The sequence below is a fragment of the Hippopotamus amphibius genome, chromosome 9, assembly GCF_030028045.1.
Source record: "Hippopotamus amphibius kiboko isolate mHipAmp2 chromosome 9, mHipAmp2.hap2, whole genome shotgun sequence".
NCBI lineage: Eukaryota > Metazoa > Chordata > Mammalia > Artiodactyla > Hippopotamidae > Hippopotamus > Hippopotamus amphibius.
In genome coordinates, this window is record NC_080194.1 from 67,231,660 (window position 1) to 67,250,433 (window position 18,774).

Below are 18,774 nucleotides of genomic sequence, written 5' to 3' on the forward strand. Positions count from 1 at the left end.
GTGACAGTTTCATATTTAACTCTCAATAGTAAGTTTTTATTGATCTTTCTTCTTATCCCAGTCCACAGATGCTGCTGGGTTAACTGATTCTCTATAATGCTCCCAGAGCAACATAAATTTAATACCCATTAAAACCTTCTACCATTGCATTTACTGCATTGTATTGAAATTGTCCATTATATTTCTCTTACCCAGTAGACTAAAATCTTCTGAGATCAGTGATCTTGTAGCTTTGTATCACAAACTCAGAACAGTAGTTGGCTTAATACATGGTAGGTGTTTTCTGATCTAAGCTGAACAATTAAGAAAGATATTAAGTTTTGGTTTGCAAAGGCTTTATTTCTGAACGTTCATGTGATTTTAACAAATACTTTCAATAAGCAAAATTAATAATATTACTTAAGTACAATTAACAATATAAGATAAAGTGCCAAATTATCTGAAATTAGAGTATTCTGAAAAAAACACTGGGAAAAACAATGGCTTCCCATCATTTAAAAAGGCACAGTAGCACCTCTTATCTATTTGCTTCTCTTCAAATGTTCAAAATGGTAAGAATGACTTCCATGACACTGGAGGCAAGAGTTTCCAAACAGACTTAGCTTTAAAAGCTCAGAAATTGTGTCCAGGTGACGTTTTATTAGAACAATTCAGGAGACCAAGCACTTTTAGTTTCAGGCATGGAAGGTGACCAATTTTCTGAACAGGGAAGGCAACATTTGACTTCTGAACAAGAACCAAGTCCCAAAACCGACTCTTTGAAAATCCAGCCTGACCTTGTACTGTTACAGTCAGGAGTTTTCTGTTCTGCTGCTGTAAGCATAATCTTCAAATTTAAGTCCTTCTTAATTAAACATTTATTAGTTCTTTGTTTGACATATTTCAGTTTTTTTCTCCGTAACTCTTTTTGATCAGGAGAATTATAAGCAGCAGGGCATTTCCTTAGACCCATGGCCCGGAATCCAAGTACTTTTGAAGGAAATACTTTTTGTGTGGTAGGAGGGACCCATTCATCAACATCAGTTTCAAGACTCTTGGCAACAGGACAGTTGTTGGAGGCCGCTGGTTGTGTAATACCAGATACACTAGGGCTTCTGGATTTCCGGCTGGGTGTCTTCATATTTTTTGGACAGCTAGGGGTGGCTTGCTGTACATCACTTACAGAGGAAATCCTTGTTTTTTTATAGTTAGCATCTAGGTCCAAGTAAAAGGCAGGAAATTTTGTGAAAGCTCCTTTCATTCCATGAATTCTAGTTTGGTGGAATCCTGTAACTGGAGTTGACTGTGAACACGGAACAAAGTCTTGGCTTTCTTCAAAATCATATTCTGAATCTGATTGAAAATGAGGTGGAGAGGGACATGTTCTTGGATACAAAGAGGCAGATGTATTTTCTAAGGATAATTTTTGTGAAGATTGGCTGCAGTTTTCAGAGAGTGATCTCAGTGAAAAATCAGATTCTGTATGCTGACTTTCTGTCAAAGACTTTCCCCACTGTAACAAAATATCCTGCGACTTTTTGGTCATTTCTGTTGCAATGTCCATTTCTTTAGGACTATCATCAAAGAGATCAGCAGAAGCATTGTAGCCACCTTCATGACCAGAACAGTTCTGGGTTAGGTTATTACCAGTGTGTTCAAAAGGCATTTCTTTTAATGTAGTTGTACTTCTATTTGGAGTACTGCAAAGATCTTCTAAAGGATATATGAGTTTTCTGCAAATTGTCAAACTGTCACCCTGGTTCTTTGGCTGCCTACAGTATTGTTTATTTTCTAAGTTGTGAATGTTGGAAACAATATTGTACCTCTTAGAACGCAAAGTTGTCAACTTTTCACTCATTTCTGATAGCGATTTTTCTCTGCATCCATTAAAATATTTTCTATGGAGACAAGAATGGTCAGTCTCTGAAGTATTGTGCTTAAGCAAAATTTCAGCCTCATGTGGTGGAATTCTAATAGATTTAAGAGTAGCTGTTGTGCCTGAGCCTTTTGAAGATGGAAACAGAGCTGATAGATACACACTGGGTAGAAAATTTTCAGAAATGTCTCTTTCACTATTACTTATAGAGACAACCTCTGCCGTGTACTCTGGTTGTGACTCCTTATGAACACTAGGACTTGGATTTGCTTCATGGTTGGAATGGAAGTTATTTTTGCTAGAGTTTGCTTTGACTATTGCTTGTGGTGCTCTTAAGGCTATAGGTGGTGTATGCAAGGCTCTAGTACTTCTCTGTGGAGTCACAGGTAACCTGCTGTGGTCTGCATGTAATTTACTGATGTCATTATCTAGATGACATTTCCTGCTACTGGCATCTGCCTGGGTTATAGCAATCTCACTTTCGATAGCTGCCAGAAATTTGTTTAGGCTTTCAGAGAGTGGCAGGTCATCCCAGATCTTGGGGTCACAGTCCTGGGAACCACCAGCTATCTCTTCAAGTCTGAGTGATGAAGCTGGACAACACATAGATCTCTCCTGAAAGCTAGGGGGGATATCTACATCATGATACTGGTGACATGTTAGCTCACACTGGGAATATATATTTTTAACATCTATTGCACTGTGGAAGGATTTTGTATTACTTGGCTCAAGGGGCTCTTGCACTTTCAAAGGGAATAAATTAGAGCCAGGAACTCCAATTTCATGATGATTGCTATGAACTCCACTTGGATGATTAGCTTGTAAGCCAAGTTCTTCACCCAGCTTTTGTGCTGCACTCTTTTTATCCATATAAGAAACAAGGCTCTGTGAACCCTGAATGGTATCATGGCAGCTACTGGAATTAGTGGCCTCTGCAGAGGAGATGCACGTTTGGTTCTGGTGAAGAGTATCAATGGCCTTGCTTTGTTTTGAAGCTGAAAGATCATCATCATCTGTTAGTTGTGAAACAATGGAAGTGAGTTCAAGTGATAGCTGCCAGAATCCTGAAAAATTATCTCTGCCATAGGGCTCAAAGCAATAAGAACTGCTGTCAGGGCCACATATGCTGCTGAGACCACTAGCTGAATTTTCTAAAGCAAGTAAGTGGCTATAAGGTGCCTGGGAGCCACAGTGAAGTTTCCTGATACCAGAAAGCTGCAAAAGCCGATGGAAATAGTCAATGACAGTGAAGCCTACAACACTGGGGTCTGGTAGAGCAATCTGGCAAGCTACTAGCGCTTTAACTTCTCTCTTGTGGTCTAGGTACCGCTCTAAGAGGTTGCTGGAACCTAAACCGTGTCCATGTTGACTTTCAAAATTCTGTGAAAGAAGTAAACGAATTTAAATCAGAATAAAATGTTCTTTCTTTGACTCAAATGTGAAACAGGAATTTAAAAGGTTCAAACAGATGCAACTATAACCCCTACCCCCGTAATTTCAATTCCTCTAGCATTTATAGGGTTATAATGCTAGAGGAATTGAAATTAGGGGAAGTAAACCTCAGAGTAAAGGGACTTATCTTCAAATTTTCATTCTAAAATTTCCTAGTGGGACTTTGAACAAGTTATTAGGAGCCTTAGTTTTCTCATTTATAAAATAAGGATAAAAATGCAAGATTACTGTATTAGCAACAACACACAAAAAACTGCAGGGCTTAGCAAATAGTAGTTGCTCAATAAATGGTGGCTACTATTACATTTCTAATTAGCTTCCATAAACTTTGAGTGTTAGAAGGAAAGTACTCACTTGTTAAAAAAGAAAAAAGAAGAAAAAGAAAAAGCCATCCAAGATTTTAACAAAGAAAATCTCTGTAGCTCCTGGTTTCAGCTTCCCTTTGGGTTTTGTCACTGTTCAGTTGTTAAGTGCTCTATTTCCCTTTTTAAAAACCTGACTGCAGTATAGGCAAAATATTTATTTGTTCCCTTTAGTGTATAAGAGATGGAAAGTGATTACTCCTTCAGAGTCAGCACATTCTTTAGACTTTTTCTATAGTCACTTTTATAATTATTTAAGACCATCTTCCTAACCTATTCTTAGAGTTATCAATACCCAGTTACTTTGCCTTCAACGTTAGTTCCCTCTTTCTCTTCTTATAGATAAGATTAAAAAGCTAGAGCTGATGAAAGTTTTACTGCAGAATCTTAACTGAATTTAGAGGGTACAGTAAATACCAAATATCAAAACAAAATATCTAACACTTGTGAATTTATAATAAATTTAGATATTTAAAGCTCTGCATGCATTTGAATGGGGCTCTTCTAACTTTTGAAAGAGGAAGTTGTCATACATGGTGTTTTAACAGATCACCTATAGCCTATGTTTACACAGCTTAAAGTGCTTCTACAGGCTCTCACATTTATGACTCCTAAAAACGTTTTAGAAAATTAAATCATTTCATTACAATGGAAATGTTAGCATAATACTAAAAAGAAAGCTAGTCTCAATTACCGTCACTCCAAAAATAAAGCTTTGTCCAACAAAGCAAGTTTCAACTGCTTTAGTTAATAGTTTCTGAGTTGTATCACTGTCCAGTGTTTCTGGAATTTCATTAGGATCCTGAATGTACCTTGATTGGAAAGAAAACAAAAAATGGGAAGAGATAAGCTTTGAAATTTTAACTTGCCATAAAGTCAGAAGACACAATTAGTTTGAAAATACAGCACGAAACTTTTGAGTTACACATAGGGGAAAAAAAGTGACTTCAAAAGCTACACATTTTGTTCCCTTGAGGTGCCTATAGCCTAGAAAGACAAAAACCACTGATTAAGTGTGAATAAAGTAGATGACTGTCTAGTAAACAGGCCCAGCAATTATTCTAAAAGTGTGAGTGGGCATAGTGGCGGGATCTTTAGCCCTTCTCCACAAAGCAGAGGGAAGTCTCTCCTCATTGCTGGCAATCCTGGCTGTGGTCCCTTGGCTCTCCCTTTTCTTCAAATCAGTTTGCTCTCAACTACAAGATGAACGGAGATTTCCTCTGTTAAGGATTAGGGGAGGAGGGTAGAAGACTGAAGGGGAGAAAAAGCTTCAATTGCTTATATATATATCCTTACATTCTCAGAACAACATCTTAACAGGTCCAACTATGCAGATGAAGTTGCAATGCAAATAAAACAAATGATAAAATTTCAATTTCTGATATGCAAATATTCCTTCAGATGGCTTCTTCTACCTCAAGAGACCTTAGCCACTTGATTTGAATAATCCTTCAGTTTGAAATGATTTTACTTTCTTAGTCTATATTTCTCTAACTTGGATTGGAGTTTTGTAATTTAATACTTACAACCAAATTACAGTTTACAACCAAATTACAGTTTGGTTGGAGCATCGTTTAACATCATCACAATATGTATTCAGGAAATAAACATCTTTCTATTTCTCACTTGATTATCTTTTAAATGAACTGATGACCTGAGGTCGAGTGATCATCTTTTTACTAAATGCATATTACCTTAAAAATACATATCTTCAAATTCTATTGATGTACTCAAGTAGTACCTAGGAAAAAGAATGCTCTAAATATCCTTACCTGTGCAAACCAGTAGCTGTAAGACCAAAAAATGCATCTAAGCAGCTTCCAAATACAGTAATGCCAAATAATTTGTTTGATTCTGCAACTTTCAGGGTAAGTTTATATCTGTAACTGGCATTTTCAGCTTCACCAGTACAGCCACATTTTGGACAATTAGACCTGGAAAAGGGGAGGAAAAAAGCATAGAGATGTTCACCAACTTTTTTTTTTATATAACGTAAAACAAATCTGGAAAAGTAAAGATTAAAAATAATATTTTGTGTACAAAATGTACAACTTACATTCTTCTTAAACAATTTCATATCAACCTCTTTTAAGTTTTCTCTATTCATAACAGTTACTTTACTGATTTAAATTCAGCAGCACCAAGTTGATAGAAATTGAAGGAAAACTGTGTGTGCATGCATGGAGGAGAGAGAGGGGTTGGGGGAGGGAGGTTGGTTAGTTGGTTGGTTGGTTGTTATTGGGTAGCTAAATCATCATTAACAAACTGAGGCATATTATAGCCTGAGGTTGGGGTTGGGCAAACTAAATATAATGAAGTGAGGGCCACACCAACAGAAGACCTGAAATTTAATGTCTGTCTATCTTCTGTTAAAAGAAAAATGAATAATCTTAAACATTTAATAAGTATTTATACACAAAGTATCTAGTCATATTTTTCTCACTATTATAAGAATAACTTTAATTCACTGAAATATGCTGAAAATTTATTAGATTACAAAAACTAGGTACAAAACACCTTGTTTAACTTGCTTGTAAGGCATTTACGCAATTATGGCCAAGGGCTTTCTTTTCTTTTTTTGGGTCCATGTTTAATAGTGAAGATGGCCTAGGTCATGTGTAGATATCAGCTTATTTTTTCACTGATGGATTCTATCAAACTTTTTTTTTTTCCCCCAAATGTGAAATCCAAGGCTGAAGGATGAAATGAGACAAAGTATAAGAAAAGAAAGTAAAGAAAGAATCTAGTACAGATCTTATAAAATTTATGTGTTTAGTCCACTTCTCCCTCATAAATATATTAAATATTGTGATGGTCACTGTCACTTCTACTTATTTTTCTCTCTTTTCTAGTAGTTTGCAATATCTTAGAACTCTGCTATCCATCTTTCACATTCTTAATTTAGCAAACTGACCCCTTAAAACATCTTATGGTTAATCCTATAACCGTTTTTTCTTCACGTCACCAATGATCTGGCTTAAAAATGCAAATAGAAAATAATGTTAAAGACAGTTGTATAAATTTGATTGCTGCCAGGTAGCCACTAGGGGGAGCCTGAATTCCATGGTTCACAAGGTACTATTTTGAACAAAGGTTAATCCTTCATATGAGAAGTTACTGATTCACCATCATTACATCTGTGCCAATTATTAATTTTTTTCCCACACTGATGATGGATCTGTGACAATCCATTCATATAATTTTAATCAAATTGGCTGCAGTTTGTGGTGTAGTCTGGCCATAGAATGAAGTGAAGGTAATGGATTTACCAGGGGATAAAACCTCATTAGTACCAAGCTCTAGTGAAATGAATTAAATGTTTTAAATATATGTTAGAACTTCTTTAAAAATTATGTACTAATAATGCATTCAAGTCTAATGTAAAATTATTAGCAAATCTTAGAATTAATACACATCAGTGTTTTACAGTTTACAAATGTTTTCAATTTACATTATTTCCTTCTGATACATAAACAAGGCATTTACTCTCATTCACAAACTGGGAAATTGGGGTGAATTTCTGCCCAATGTGACAAAGTTAGTGATTTTTATAACCAAATCCAAGGCTTTGGATTCCTTGCCTGGAGTTCTTTCTTGAATGTTAACTACAAGAACAGTATGGTTAATAATGAACTATCTTAAAAACAGAGTATCAGTGATAGCCTAAGAAAGACTAGTATTAATGCATTACTAGTATTAATGCATTATTAGCATTAATGCATATATACACTAAATTATATTATTATATACTTTTATATTATATATAAAATGAAGATATTTATGTAGTTCCCTTTAATCCTTTTGGAAATAATTCTGAATTGAAATAAATAAATGTTAGTATAATACAGATCAGAGCTTTTCAAACTTCAATATGCATACTAGTCACCTAGGGATCTTGTTAAAAGGAAGATCCTGATTCACTAAGTCTGGGACAAGGCCCAATATTCTGCATTTCTAACAAGCTCCCAGATGATGCTGATGCAGCTATTCCTCAGACTGTATTCTGAGAAGCAAGGGTAGGGACAACACATTCAAATCACAGTTCCCTGATTTAACCTTCAGAGGCACCCCTATTTCCAAAATGTCATTTGTTACGGAATAGCAGTTTTCAAATATATTTGGTCTCAGGGACCCTTTATACTCTTAAAAATTATTGAGAATACTAAAGAGCTTTTGTTTATGTGGGTAATATCTATCTACGTTTCCAACTGAAAATGAGAAATTAAATGAAAGTGAGAAATTAAAATTGAGAATTCTAAAAAACACTTATTATTTTTTATTTCTTAAAAAATAGATCCACTGCATAGTTAACAAAAAGAGTATATTTTTATGGAAAACCACTATGTGTTCCAAAATAAATTAATGAGAAGAGAGTGGCATTGTTTTATATTTTGCAAACCTGTTTAATGTTTGTCTTAATAGACAGCTGGATTCTCATTCCTCCTCTGCTCACTCTGCTGTGATATCATGTCATGGAGCCTATGGAAAACTCCACTATGCTCTTTTGTGAGAATGAGAGTGAAAAGGCAAATAATGCCTTAGAATTATTATGAAAAGTTTTGACTCCAAAAAGCCTCTGAAAGGATCTATCTAAAATAATACTTGTATTTGCTACCTTTTTTGTTTGATACCAGTTAAAACATTGTTTCATTCATTTATTTTCTAGGTTAGTGTACTTATATTTAGCCCCAAAGTAGAAAAATTGATGAGACAGTAATTCTTAGTGTTTTCTCGATCTTGAAACCCTTTGAAAATCTGACGAAAGCAATGGACTCTCTCTTTCCCAGAAAACTGCACACATAACCATAAAACACTATTTTACATATTTCATGGGTGAAGGTAAAGAAAAATGTTAAAAAATAATATAGGAAAAGAAAGTTTTTAGTGCTGGAGTCAGATTTCTAGACCATTAAGTCAATTAAAGGGCAATTTACATGTTTGGGCTGGCTGGATTGCTTATATGGACAAATGAGTCCTCTTCCTTACTCATAATTTTTGGGAGTACATACAGTTCCCCCATATATATACACACACATATATACATGAGTATGATAATCTTCTCAAATGAAGGACCAAACTAACCTTTTACAAAGCCGACCCTTGAAGAACACAGGTTTGAACTGCACAGGTCCACTTATACATGGATTTTTTTCAACAGTAAATACTACAGTACTATATATTCTGTGGTTGGTTGAATTCTTGAATGTGAAACTGTGCATATGGAGGACCTACATGAATGGAGGAACCGCACATTTGGAGGGCCAACTATAAGTTACACTGTGCGGGGGGCTGGTGCCCCATGTTGTTCAAGGGTCAACTGTATATACACTTCTTACATTTTTATATCTTTATATCTTTATCTATGTCATGGAATCCTTTTTGAAATGAAATCTAATTTGGAACCCTAATACAAAGGCTGAGAATGGAGCTCTTGCTGAAACTAAAGTGGGGGCCCTAAAGCCCTACCTACTAGTCAGCACAATCCACTATTACTTCTCTAATCCCATCTCCTGTAGAAGCATAGAGCTCTAAGGCTCTGCAGAATGGAATCTGAAAACCACCACTGCCCTAATCTTGGAGGTTAAAAAGAGAAAAAAGTTAATCCCATAAAACATAAAACCTATTATGGTTTTGTCACTGTTATCTATTGTTATTACTGTCTAAAAAGGTAAAAATGGCAGTACTGTTCACCCTAAACGGTTGTTGTAGATTATCTTTAAAAGAAATGACTTGGGGGAAAAAATTTAGTTTTAAAAATATTTTACATATGATTATGTATCACACAATGTTTGAAGCATTTATTAATTCATTTGATCCTTACAACAACTGTATGAAGCAGATATTATTACTTTTCCCATTTTGAGATCCAGATAATTTAGATTACTTGCCCAAAGCTACCAGATTTAAGTGGCAGGGCTTAGAGTTGAATCCAGGCAGTCTGGCTCCAGAGAACTGTGTTTTTTTAATCACCAGGATATAATGCAATAGGTAAAGTATACTTGCCCAAGATCATACAACTATTAAGTGTCAGAGCCTATCTGCAACCCCCTTGTGTTTTCCAAAGCTTGAAATTGTTCCATATACCACACTGCTTCTAAGAATAGGTCCTGATCAAAGGCAAACAGTCCCTGGGTTTTAGTTTTTTCAGAAAATAGGCAGGAACCTGAAAATGAGTGAACCTAAATCCAGATCTAAGACAACCTAGACACTATCACATTGTAATTTATTCATTCATTTAACAAACATTTATTGCATATTTTCTATGAACTAGACCACAAGCTGAATGCTGAGCATTTAAAGAAGAATAACCCAAATAGGTTCTTTCTCTCAGTTTACAAATGAGTACTTGAAAGAATGGCTTAATAAAAGAATAGTGATGACTACTGGAAGGATGACTTAGAGTCCATGTGTGGGTTGGAACTGTCAATTCCTCCTGATACAATGCTAACTAGACAAAAAGACTAGTTAAGAATATTGCTGGCCTACCTAAATGTCCATCGACAGATGAATAGATAAAGAAGATGTACATATATACATCTTGTATACATATATACACATATGTATATATATGGCTGAATATTATTCAGCCATAAAAAGGAATGAAACAGTCATTTGTAGAGACGTGGATGGAACTAGAGACTGTCATACAGAGTGAAGTAAGTCAGAAAGAGAAAAACAAACATCATATATTAATGCACATATGTGGAATCTAGAAAAATGGTACAGATGAACTGGTTTGCAAGACAGAAGTAGACACATAGATGTAGAGAAAAAAATGTATGGACACCAGGAGGGGAAGGAGGTTGGAATGAATTGGGAGATTGGTACTGACATATATACACTAATATGTATAAAATAGATAACTAATGAGAACCTGCTGTGTAGCACAGGGAACTCCACTTTGCTGAACAGTAGAAACTAACATAATATTGTACAAAACTATACCCTAAAAAAAAAAAAGAAATATTGCTGGCCTACTACTCTACTTAACTATTATTAGGTACTTACTAGATATTCTTATCCTCTCCTCCAGGAAGACAGAATGTGATCTTAAGGAATACCAACCCTAACCTCTCACTTGTACTCTAAACATCAGAAAAGAATCTTAGGCTCTCAGGTCTACTTGGCCTGAATCTGAACACCATAATAAAGTATTACGTGCCAAACACTGTTCTAGCTGCTGAAGGATACAGAGGTTATAACATAGTCCCTGTTCTCAGGGAGTTTATTTATTAAAAAAATAATCTGGAGATTATGCAAAAATAAACAAACAATGAACAAACAAAAAACTCCTATACTATTTCCAGGGGTATCCCAGAAGTGGGCTAAGTTTTTGCATCAGGATCGTGACTTCTTTGAGAAATTATTTTTCTCCTCTGAAGCAGGTACTTAGCAAAGACTTGGAGATAATTTGAAGCGTCCCTCTGGGAACAGAGAATTACCAGCTAATTCTATTCCAGGATTTACAGAAGAACCAACCTAAGAGAATCTTACATCCTGGTATGAATTTAATCCTTACTTGCCTTTGAGCCACAGGAAATCTACAGTATACACTTGTATTTTTTTTCTCACACTTTCAGGCTTTATGTTTACCTTTTGGAGACCAGGATTATCCGAGAGAAGCACTTTTGACATGAAGGATATATAAAACTCGAATTCTGGAGGGCAAGAACTGAGGCAAGAAGAAATTTTCTTCTATTCATGTGTTCTCACTGTGGCCTAAAAAACAAAATAGTCATGGGATGAATGGCAAATCTTTAACTGCATGTGCATTATTCATTTCTTAGGAAAATCACGTAATCTCCACTGCAAAGCCAACAGATGTTTTTTGTAGTAAGTGTCAGTATACTGGAAAACTAATTTTCTTTTTTGCTTAATTAAGAAAATAAGATTTAGAACAGAGTATCTCAAGTAAATATTCTTTTTTTAATAAATGCTCCACCCCAGTAATTCAAAAAAGGTATCATTTAACTTCTTTCAACATCTTTATAAGAAGAGCTATATATAACTCATTTCTACCATTAATAGGAAGGAACTTAAATGAACTTACATGAATATTTAAAAGAAACTAAATTGGTGGGAAATAGTTCTTTTTAGCTGGAAAAAAAAATCACTTCATTAGATTTCAGTGTGTACATTTTTACACAGCTTGAAGAGGAAAAAAAGACAATTTAGAGTGTAAAATAGAAAAATAAAAATGTTGCATGGTCAAAGGAGAGTTCGAAGTGCTTTATGAGCCTTGTATAAAACACATCAGAGAAGTAAAACAATAAAATAGCAGTTAGCCTCTTCTACACCTTCTTTTTAAAAATTCAAATGGTTTATCAAAATTTTAAAAATTGATTAGCTTCTTTATAGCATAATATAAATGCTCTGAAATAAAAGTTTGAACACGGTCAAGATAAAGCTGTATCAATAAATTTCCATTTGTAAACACATGGCAAAAGATTTCAATTTCTTCAAATGTGTGAAACTTTCTGAGATGGCATCATCAAATTTTGACAAAGTGGAAGTCATCAGTTTAAAAATCATAAAAGAATCTTTCGGGTATAGCTCCTCCTGGGATGATCAAAGATTTAGAAATGTGATTATGGAATGGATATCTTAAAGTGTACTAATCCTGCGCATCAATCAAAATATTTCTGTGAAAATAAAATCTTGCCACATAAGGCAGTAAGATGGAAACTTATAAAGATTATAGACAAATGGATTTATATAAGTCACTGATCTACATTATGAAAAGGGGCATAGGAAAAAAAAATCTAACCCTGCTTAATTCTTGTTGTTACCCTTGTTTTTAGACCCTTAGGTATACATGACTAATAAGTTTCTACTAAAAGCAGATATATATTCCTAGATTTGGTGGTCACCTCAGGCCACATGGCAATATCTAAGGACAAGGTAGAGGAGGTGATATAGGATACAAGGAAAAGGCAGAAAGAAAGGCCAGAGAACACTGCTATTATTAGTGCTACTAACTTCAAGTTCCTTCTTGCCAATGAAACAAATTGTGGAACTGTATATCAGCAAAGGCATCTTCCCTCTACATCTCCTCTGAAGTTCAGTTTGGGGTAGGGTGTAACATGGTGGTACATCTACCTATGAGCTAGGGGAGATAAAATAGGGTAGAATGCCCTCCTGAAAATGTGGTCTTTTATCTGTTTAAAATCTTGCAGTTTAGAATGAAGCCTCAATTCTTCACAATGCCTGTCAGGCCTTAGATCATCTAGCCCCACCTCCTAGACCTCACCTTGTACCACTTGCTCCCTTAATCACTGCACTTCAAGCCATGCTAGCCTTCTCCCTGCTCCTCAAACACACCAAATAATTTCTCTTCCCAGGCTTCTGTGCTTACCTTTCCCTTTGTCTAGAATGCTCTTCCCTTAGTTCTTCAAATAGCTGGCTCATTCTCATCCTTTAATCTTTAATATTACCCCTTAGAGAGCCCCATTTCATCTCAAGTAAATACTCCCTTCCTCTTAGTTTCTGTGATATCACCCATTTTATTCCTTCACTGTACCAATCATGCTTGTGATATATGCAATCATGAAAATGTATATATCAGATGATATATGCTTACTTGTTTTGTTGGTTCTATTCCCATTAGTCTGAAAGTTTCATGAAGATGGGGACCTGGTCTATCAAGTCACCAATAAATGAAAAACGTGTATAATCAGAAATATTGGGAATTAATTTCTAAATTAATTGTGCAAGCACTAACAGCTGTATTTTTAAAGGAAGGGTGGTTAAATTGTCATTATTTAAGGGTTTATTGCCCTCTAGTGGAGAAATAAGTAAATTTGAGAACTGAAATGAAAAAGGTCATCAAAGTATTTTTACTGTTGGCATTTCACTTGGTAAACTCCAGCAAATGGCAAAAAGACTTTCCATTCATTGGCTGGTGGAAAAAATGCAATAAGGATCCTTTTAGACAGTCACTATTAGTTATTCCCTTTGCTGTTTTCATAATATTTCCTTATTATTTTTGCCATCTAGTTTGTCTATCCCTACTGCCTGACTTGAAGTATGCTGAATTCATGTTTGATGGATAACTGAATGAAGCATCAGGAATGAGTGAATACTACAGTCAGGAAAACATGATCATAGACTTGGGAACAATTCCATATGTGGTATCTACTGCAATTTATCTTCTTGATTTTATTGGGAAGGATGGTGATACAGCATTACATTGTTTTCAGTTCCATCACAGTCAGCAAACCATATTCCAGTTTAATAAGTTCAATATACTTACTTATTTATCAGTCACTTATTGATAAATAAATGCAGATGAAAAATGCCAGGTGATAGGAATAATGTAAGTGATGGACAAAATAGACAAGGTCCCTACCTGGTCACTAGACTTATAGTCTAGCATAAGAGACAGGTTTTAAACCAATAATCACACCAAAACACTGAAATTGTGGAAAATTCTATAAAGGAAAAGTAAACTTAATACCATGAGAAAATACGACAAAGGGACTGGGGACTGCTCTAGTCTTAGCTTGGGGGGATGGGGAGAAAGAAGTGAATAGTTAGGCACACAGATAACCTGCTTTTAAAATGTATTTTCTCTCAGAGTTGTCAGATTAAAGGTGATTTTTATTTCCTTTTATATTTAAAATATTTTCTAAATGTATTACTTTTATAATTAGAAAAATCAATAAACATAATAAAAACCTTGGGTCCTGTCAATTTCTCATATATAGAAGTAGAAACAAGGAGGCTGAGATGGAGGGAGTGGGAGAAAAGTATAAATGTTAAGGAATTAATTAGGGCCTCAGTTGGCTTTTATTTTGAAGGCCCAGAGATTGCTCAAGTCGATGTCCAGGACTGAAGACTGATAGATTTACGCTTATGAAAATATGCTGGGTCCAAGTGGACATATTATAATGCATTCTGTTTTTTTTTTTTTGGCTGCATTGTGTCTTCATTGCGGTGTGCAGGCTTCTCATTGCAGAGCATGAACTTTAGGAGTGTGGGCTTCCGTAGTTGTGGCACGTGGGCTCAGTAGCTGTGGCTCGCGGGCTCTAGAGCACAGGCTCAGCAGTTGTGGCACATGGGCTTAGCTGCTCCATGGCATGTGGGATTCTTCCTGGACCAGGGCTCAAACCGGTGTCCCCTCCATTGGCAGGCAGATTCTCAACCACTGCGCCACCAGGAAAGTCCCCAGGCTAATACAGTTGATGCATCCTTTTCACACTAGAGATGTTTTTGTCAATGGGCCCAGATAGATAAGCTCATTTACTACACCCCTGCATCCCATTTTCATACTAGCCAAGAAGGTTCTCAAACTTTAGTGTGCATCAAAATGACCTAGAGGGATTGATAAACCACAGATTTATGGGCCCCAACTTCAGAGTTTGATTTCATTAAGTTTGGGATGAGGGCCTGAGAACTGCATGTCTCACAAGTTTCCAGATAAGGCCTATGTTGCCCACACTTGAAAACCACTGGCCCAGCCATTGGGGCTGTCTGATGGTAAACAACACTTGTGATTAATGTGGTTATAGTTACACTGTAAAGCCTGAGAGCATTTCAGTCCCTTTCAAATTATTTTGTAATTCTTTGCTCTATTATCTGGTGACTTTTCAGCTTAACCCCCTCCTTACCAAGTTTTTACAGGTTTTTTTTTCTCCTTTGAAATAGATCAGAAAATCCAAAATAATTGGGCTAGGCTAGAGAATCTAGAATAATTCTTCTTAAGTGTTAGGTCATGGAGAAAAAATGTAACTATTTAATGTGAATCGGCCTATGGGGAGGGTGGTGAAGAGAAGTGTAAGAGGTGGATTCTATTTTAATGAAATTTATAATCTGGTTGGGTTCATAAATTCTTTTGAATGCTTTCCAGTTCTCTCTCTTATATGATTATCTGATCCACTCAGAGAAACAAAGTAACTAATTAAAGGTCCAGAAGCAGGTAGCATCAGCTCTGGAATTCACCAGTCTTTCTAGTCCATTACATTGTTTGCTCAAGCTTCACCCAAAGTATTTGTATTTGTTTCAAGACTGGCCAAAGGATGCAATCACTTTAAAAAACTAGTCCCCACTTCTAATGGTATACAGAAAAAGAGATATGACTAACTCCTCTTCCTTTCTTCATTTCTCCCCAAACTGTTCCTGCTTTGCAGGAAAATCTTTGTCACTTCATTGCTCTCAGATTTCCTGTTTCATATATTACAGGACAAAGAGTCCTCAGCTATGGGAAGGGTGGTTATTTTGAGTTGCTTTCTTAAAACTAACTAATGGTCTCCTGCAAGGGTGTATACTTTGTTTAATTTTTCTAAAGGCAGTCATAACAAGTCCCTGAGAAATGATTTTCTGACATTAACATGAAAATTCTGGAAAGGGAAGAGGCAGGCAGGAGATAAAAAAATTAAATAAGCAAAAAACAGACAAAACCTCTTTTGTTTGGAGAAATGCTGGTGAAAAATATTTTAAAAACATTACCCAGAAAAATCTTAGTGAGTATAATGCACAGTTTGTCCGTTGCATTTATGATAGGTAAAGTACTATTCTAAGGATGGAGAAGGGGACAGGGTTACAGATAGAAAAAACAGGCTCTTATGTTCAATGAATTGGCTAAGACAGACAATATGTAAGTACCAACGAAGTAACACAAAGGTACAGAATATGTGCAAGGTCCAGACTTCCATATCTCAACTGCTTACCTGACAGCCAACTAACTGTATTTGGGTGTCTCATAGCCATCTTGGGGCTTAATAGGTTAAAAAAACCTGAACTCTTAGTTTCCTCTCAAACCTCTTTACTTGCAATTTTCTCCAGTAAGTGGCAGTACTCTCCAACCAGTAACTCAAGCCAGCTACCTAGGAGTCAAGTCATCTTTCATTCCTTTCTTTCCCTCAGTTCCACATCACATTCATCAGTCTTCTTTAGACACCCTCGAGTCTATTTCCACATCTAAAAACAATAATTCACTTTCCCCCTAATATATTCTGCCACCACCTTAGTCCAAACCACCACCATCTCCTGCTTATGCTGCTGTATTAGCATCCTAACTGTGTGATCTGGTCCCTGACCATTTCTCCAGACTCATCTCATACAGCTGTTCTTTCTGAATATGTTCCAGCAACACTGGTCTTTTTTTAGGTTCTTGAACACTAAGATGCCAAGCTCTTTCCTGCTTTAAGGCCTTTGCATAACCTATTCACTCTGGAATGTTCTTCTTTCTTTTGTTGCATGGCTGGATCATTCTCATCTTTTAGGCCTCAATTTAAGTGTCAGCTCCTCAGAGATGCCTTTTCAGACCAACCAACTCAAATAGATTCCACTTATTCTTCTTAAGGCCATCCATAAAATGTTTAAGTTCCCTCAGAACAGGAAGATCACATCTTGTTCACCAGTGTAATCCTAGTACCCAGCAGTTCTTGGCACAGAGCGGGGAGGCAAATGAAGTAAGTCTGTAAGTGAAGTAAGTCAGAAAGAGAAAAACAAATACCATATGCTAACGCATATATGTGGAATCTAAAAAAATGGTACTGATGAACCTAGTGGCAGGGCAAGAATAAAGATGCAGACATAAAGAACGGACTGGACTTGAGGACACAAAGGGGGAAGGGGAAGCTGGGATGAAGCGAGAGAGTAGCACTGACATATATACACTACCAAATGTAAAAGGGATGGCTAGTGGGAAGCTGCTGCATAGCCCTGGGAGATCTACTCCATGCTTGGTGATGACCTAGAGTTGTGGGATAGGGAGGGTGGGAGGGAGGCTCAAGAGGGAGGGGATATATGTATAAATACGGCTGATTCACTTTGTTGTACAGCAGAAACTAATATAACATTGTAAAGCAATTACACTTCAATAAGGATATGAAGGAAAAAAAAACTATCTGTAGAAAGAGTAACTAACTATTGGGTACTTTACGACCCAGTCTTGTAGAGTTAGGACAGGTTTCCTAACTTAGAAGGCTTCATAAACTGAGACCCAAGGAACAAGTAAGCATTACCTGGATTGGAGATGGGATTTAGAAGAGGTCTGGAGGTGAGGGAGGATGGTGCATTTGAGGAACTGAGAAAGACGGGAAGGACCCTGTGAACCAGATTAAGTTTAGACTTAAACCTGTGGGCAAATAGGAGTGACTGAAGGAAAGGTTTTTAATGGGGCATGGCTGCTGTCATAGTTAATGCAGTAGTAGTGCTGAACCAAAGTACTAACAGTAAAAGTGCGGTTCTAGAAGTGAACATATCTGAGATACTCAAGAGGTTGGTATGATTGGCTGGATGTGAGATATAAGGAAGGCACCTAGAAAACTTTCAAGTTTCCCAAGGGGGAGGGGAAGTAGTGGAGGGAAGGACTGGGAGTTTGGAATTAGCAGAGGCAAACTATTATATAAAGGATGGATAAACAACGAGGTCCTACTGTATAGCACAGGGAACTATATTCAACATCTCGTGATAAACTCTAATGGAAAAGAATATGAAAAAGAATATATATGTATAACTGAGTCACTTTGCTGTACAGAAGAAATCAACACAACATTGTAAATCAACTATACTTGAATAAAATTAAAAAAAAAAAGTTCAAGTTTCTGGTTTGGGCATACTGCTCAGTTAAGCACTGTTCCCTCTGGATCATCAGAGCAGTTTGGAAAAGCCAGCTGCCTAATCTCCGAGCACCTCAAAAGCTGCAGTAGCACCTTTTCCTCCCTGTATTTCCGATTCCAGCCACTCAACTGTGTCCACCTCCATGGCACATACAAAAGCGAGCTGAGTGACTGCAGCAGCACTGTCTAAAATTAAAATAATTGACCTTCTTATATCTTCTGTCCTCATAACCACCCTTTTATAGAAGACACTGACTCCTGAAAAAACAACATAGAATGGACTGCGCTGTCTCACTCAGAACGACGTTAAGGGTCTCGGTAGGCGTCTCTGGTCCTTGCTCCCCGAGAAACTCCTCCCGCAGCTCCTCACCTGAGGCAGAGGACCGGGACCCTTGCCCGGGCAAAGCTCAGCAACGCGGAACAGCAGAACTCAGCCCCAAGCGAGCGCCCTCCAATTGAATCTCCCGCGCCTCCTTCCGCCGGAAGTGACGCTTTGGCCGTTTCCTTAGAGCCAATCAGAAGAAGGCGCCGCCGAGGGTGG

At 36.7% G+C, this 18,774-nt stretch overlaps 1 protein-coding gene across 4 annotated transcripts; it reads right to left on the reverse strand.

The window, feature by feature from the left end:
• Positions 1 to 329: 329 nt before the first annotated feature.
• DDIAS (DNA damage induced apoptosis suppressor) lies at positions 330 to 18,673 on the reverse strand. Of its 4 annotated transcripts, none has more exons than XM_057749785.1 (5): positions 18,604 to 18,673; positions 11,263 to 11,388; positions 5,442 to 5,603; positions 4,364 to 4,481; positions 330 to 3,235 (listed from the first exon to the last, which is right to left on the reverse strand). In XM_057749785.1, the coding sequence occupies exons 2-5, from the start codon at positions 11,370 to 11,372 to the stop codon at positions 641 to 643; spliced, it is 2,985 nt and encodes a 994-aa protein (XP_057605768.1). In that variant the 5' UTR covers positions 11,373 to 11,388; positions 18,604 to 18,673; the 3' UTR covers positions 330 to 640. The 4 variants fall into 4 exon arrangements, with proteins under 4 accessions (XP_057605768.1, XP_057605769.1, XP_057605770.1 ...); XM_057749786.1 differs by having other exon boundaries at positions 18,529 to 18,604; XM_057749787.1 differs by lacking the exon at positions 18,604 to 18,673 and adding an exon at positions 12,649 to 12,711.
• Positions 18,674 to 18,774: the final 101 nt, after the last annotated feature.

Bases quoted from the DNA above. Each gene is read 5' to 3' on its own strand.
- DDIAS (XM_057749785.1), bottom strand. From the start codon at position 11,372: ATGAATAGAAGAAAATTTCTTCTTGCCTCAGTTCTTGCCCTCCAGAAT. The intron at 5,604-11,262 runs GTAAACATAAAG...CCCCTTTTCCAG, and splicing joins ATAATCCTGGTCTCCAAAAG to GTCTAATTGTCCAAAATGTG. The intron at 3,236-4,363 runs GTAATTGAGACT...CTTCTTTCACAG, and splicing joins GCTTTATTTTTGGAGTGACG to AATTTTGAAAGTCAACATGG.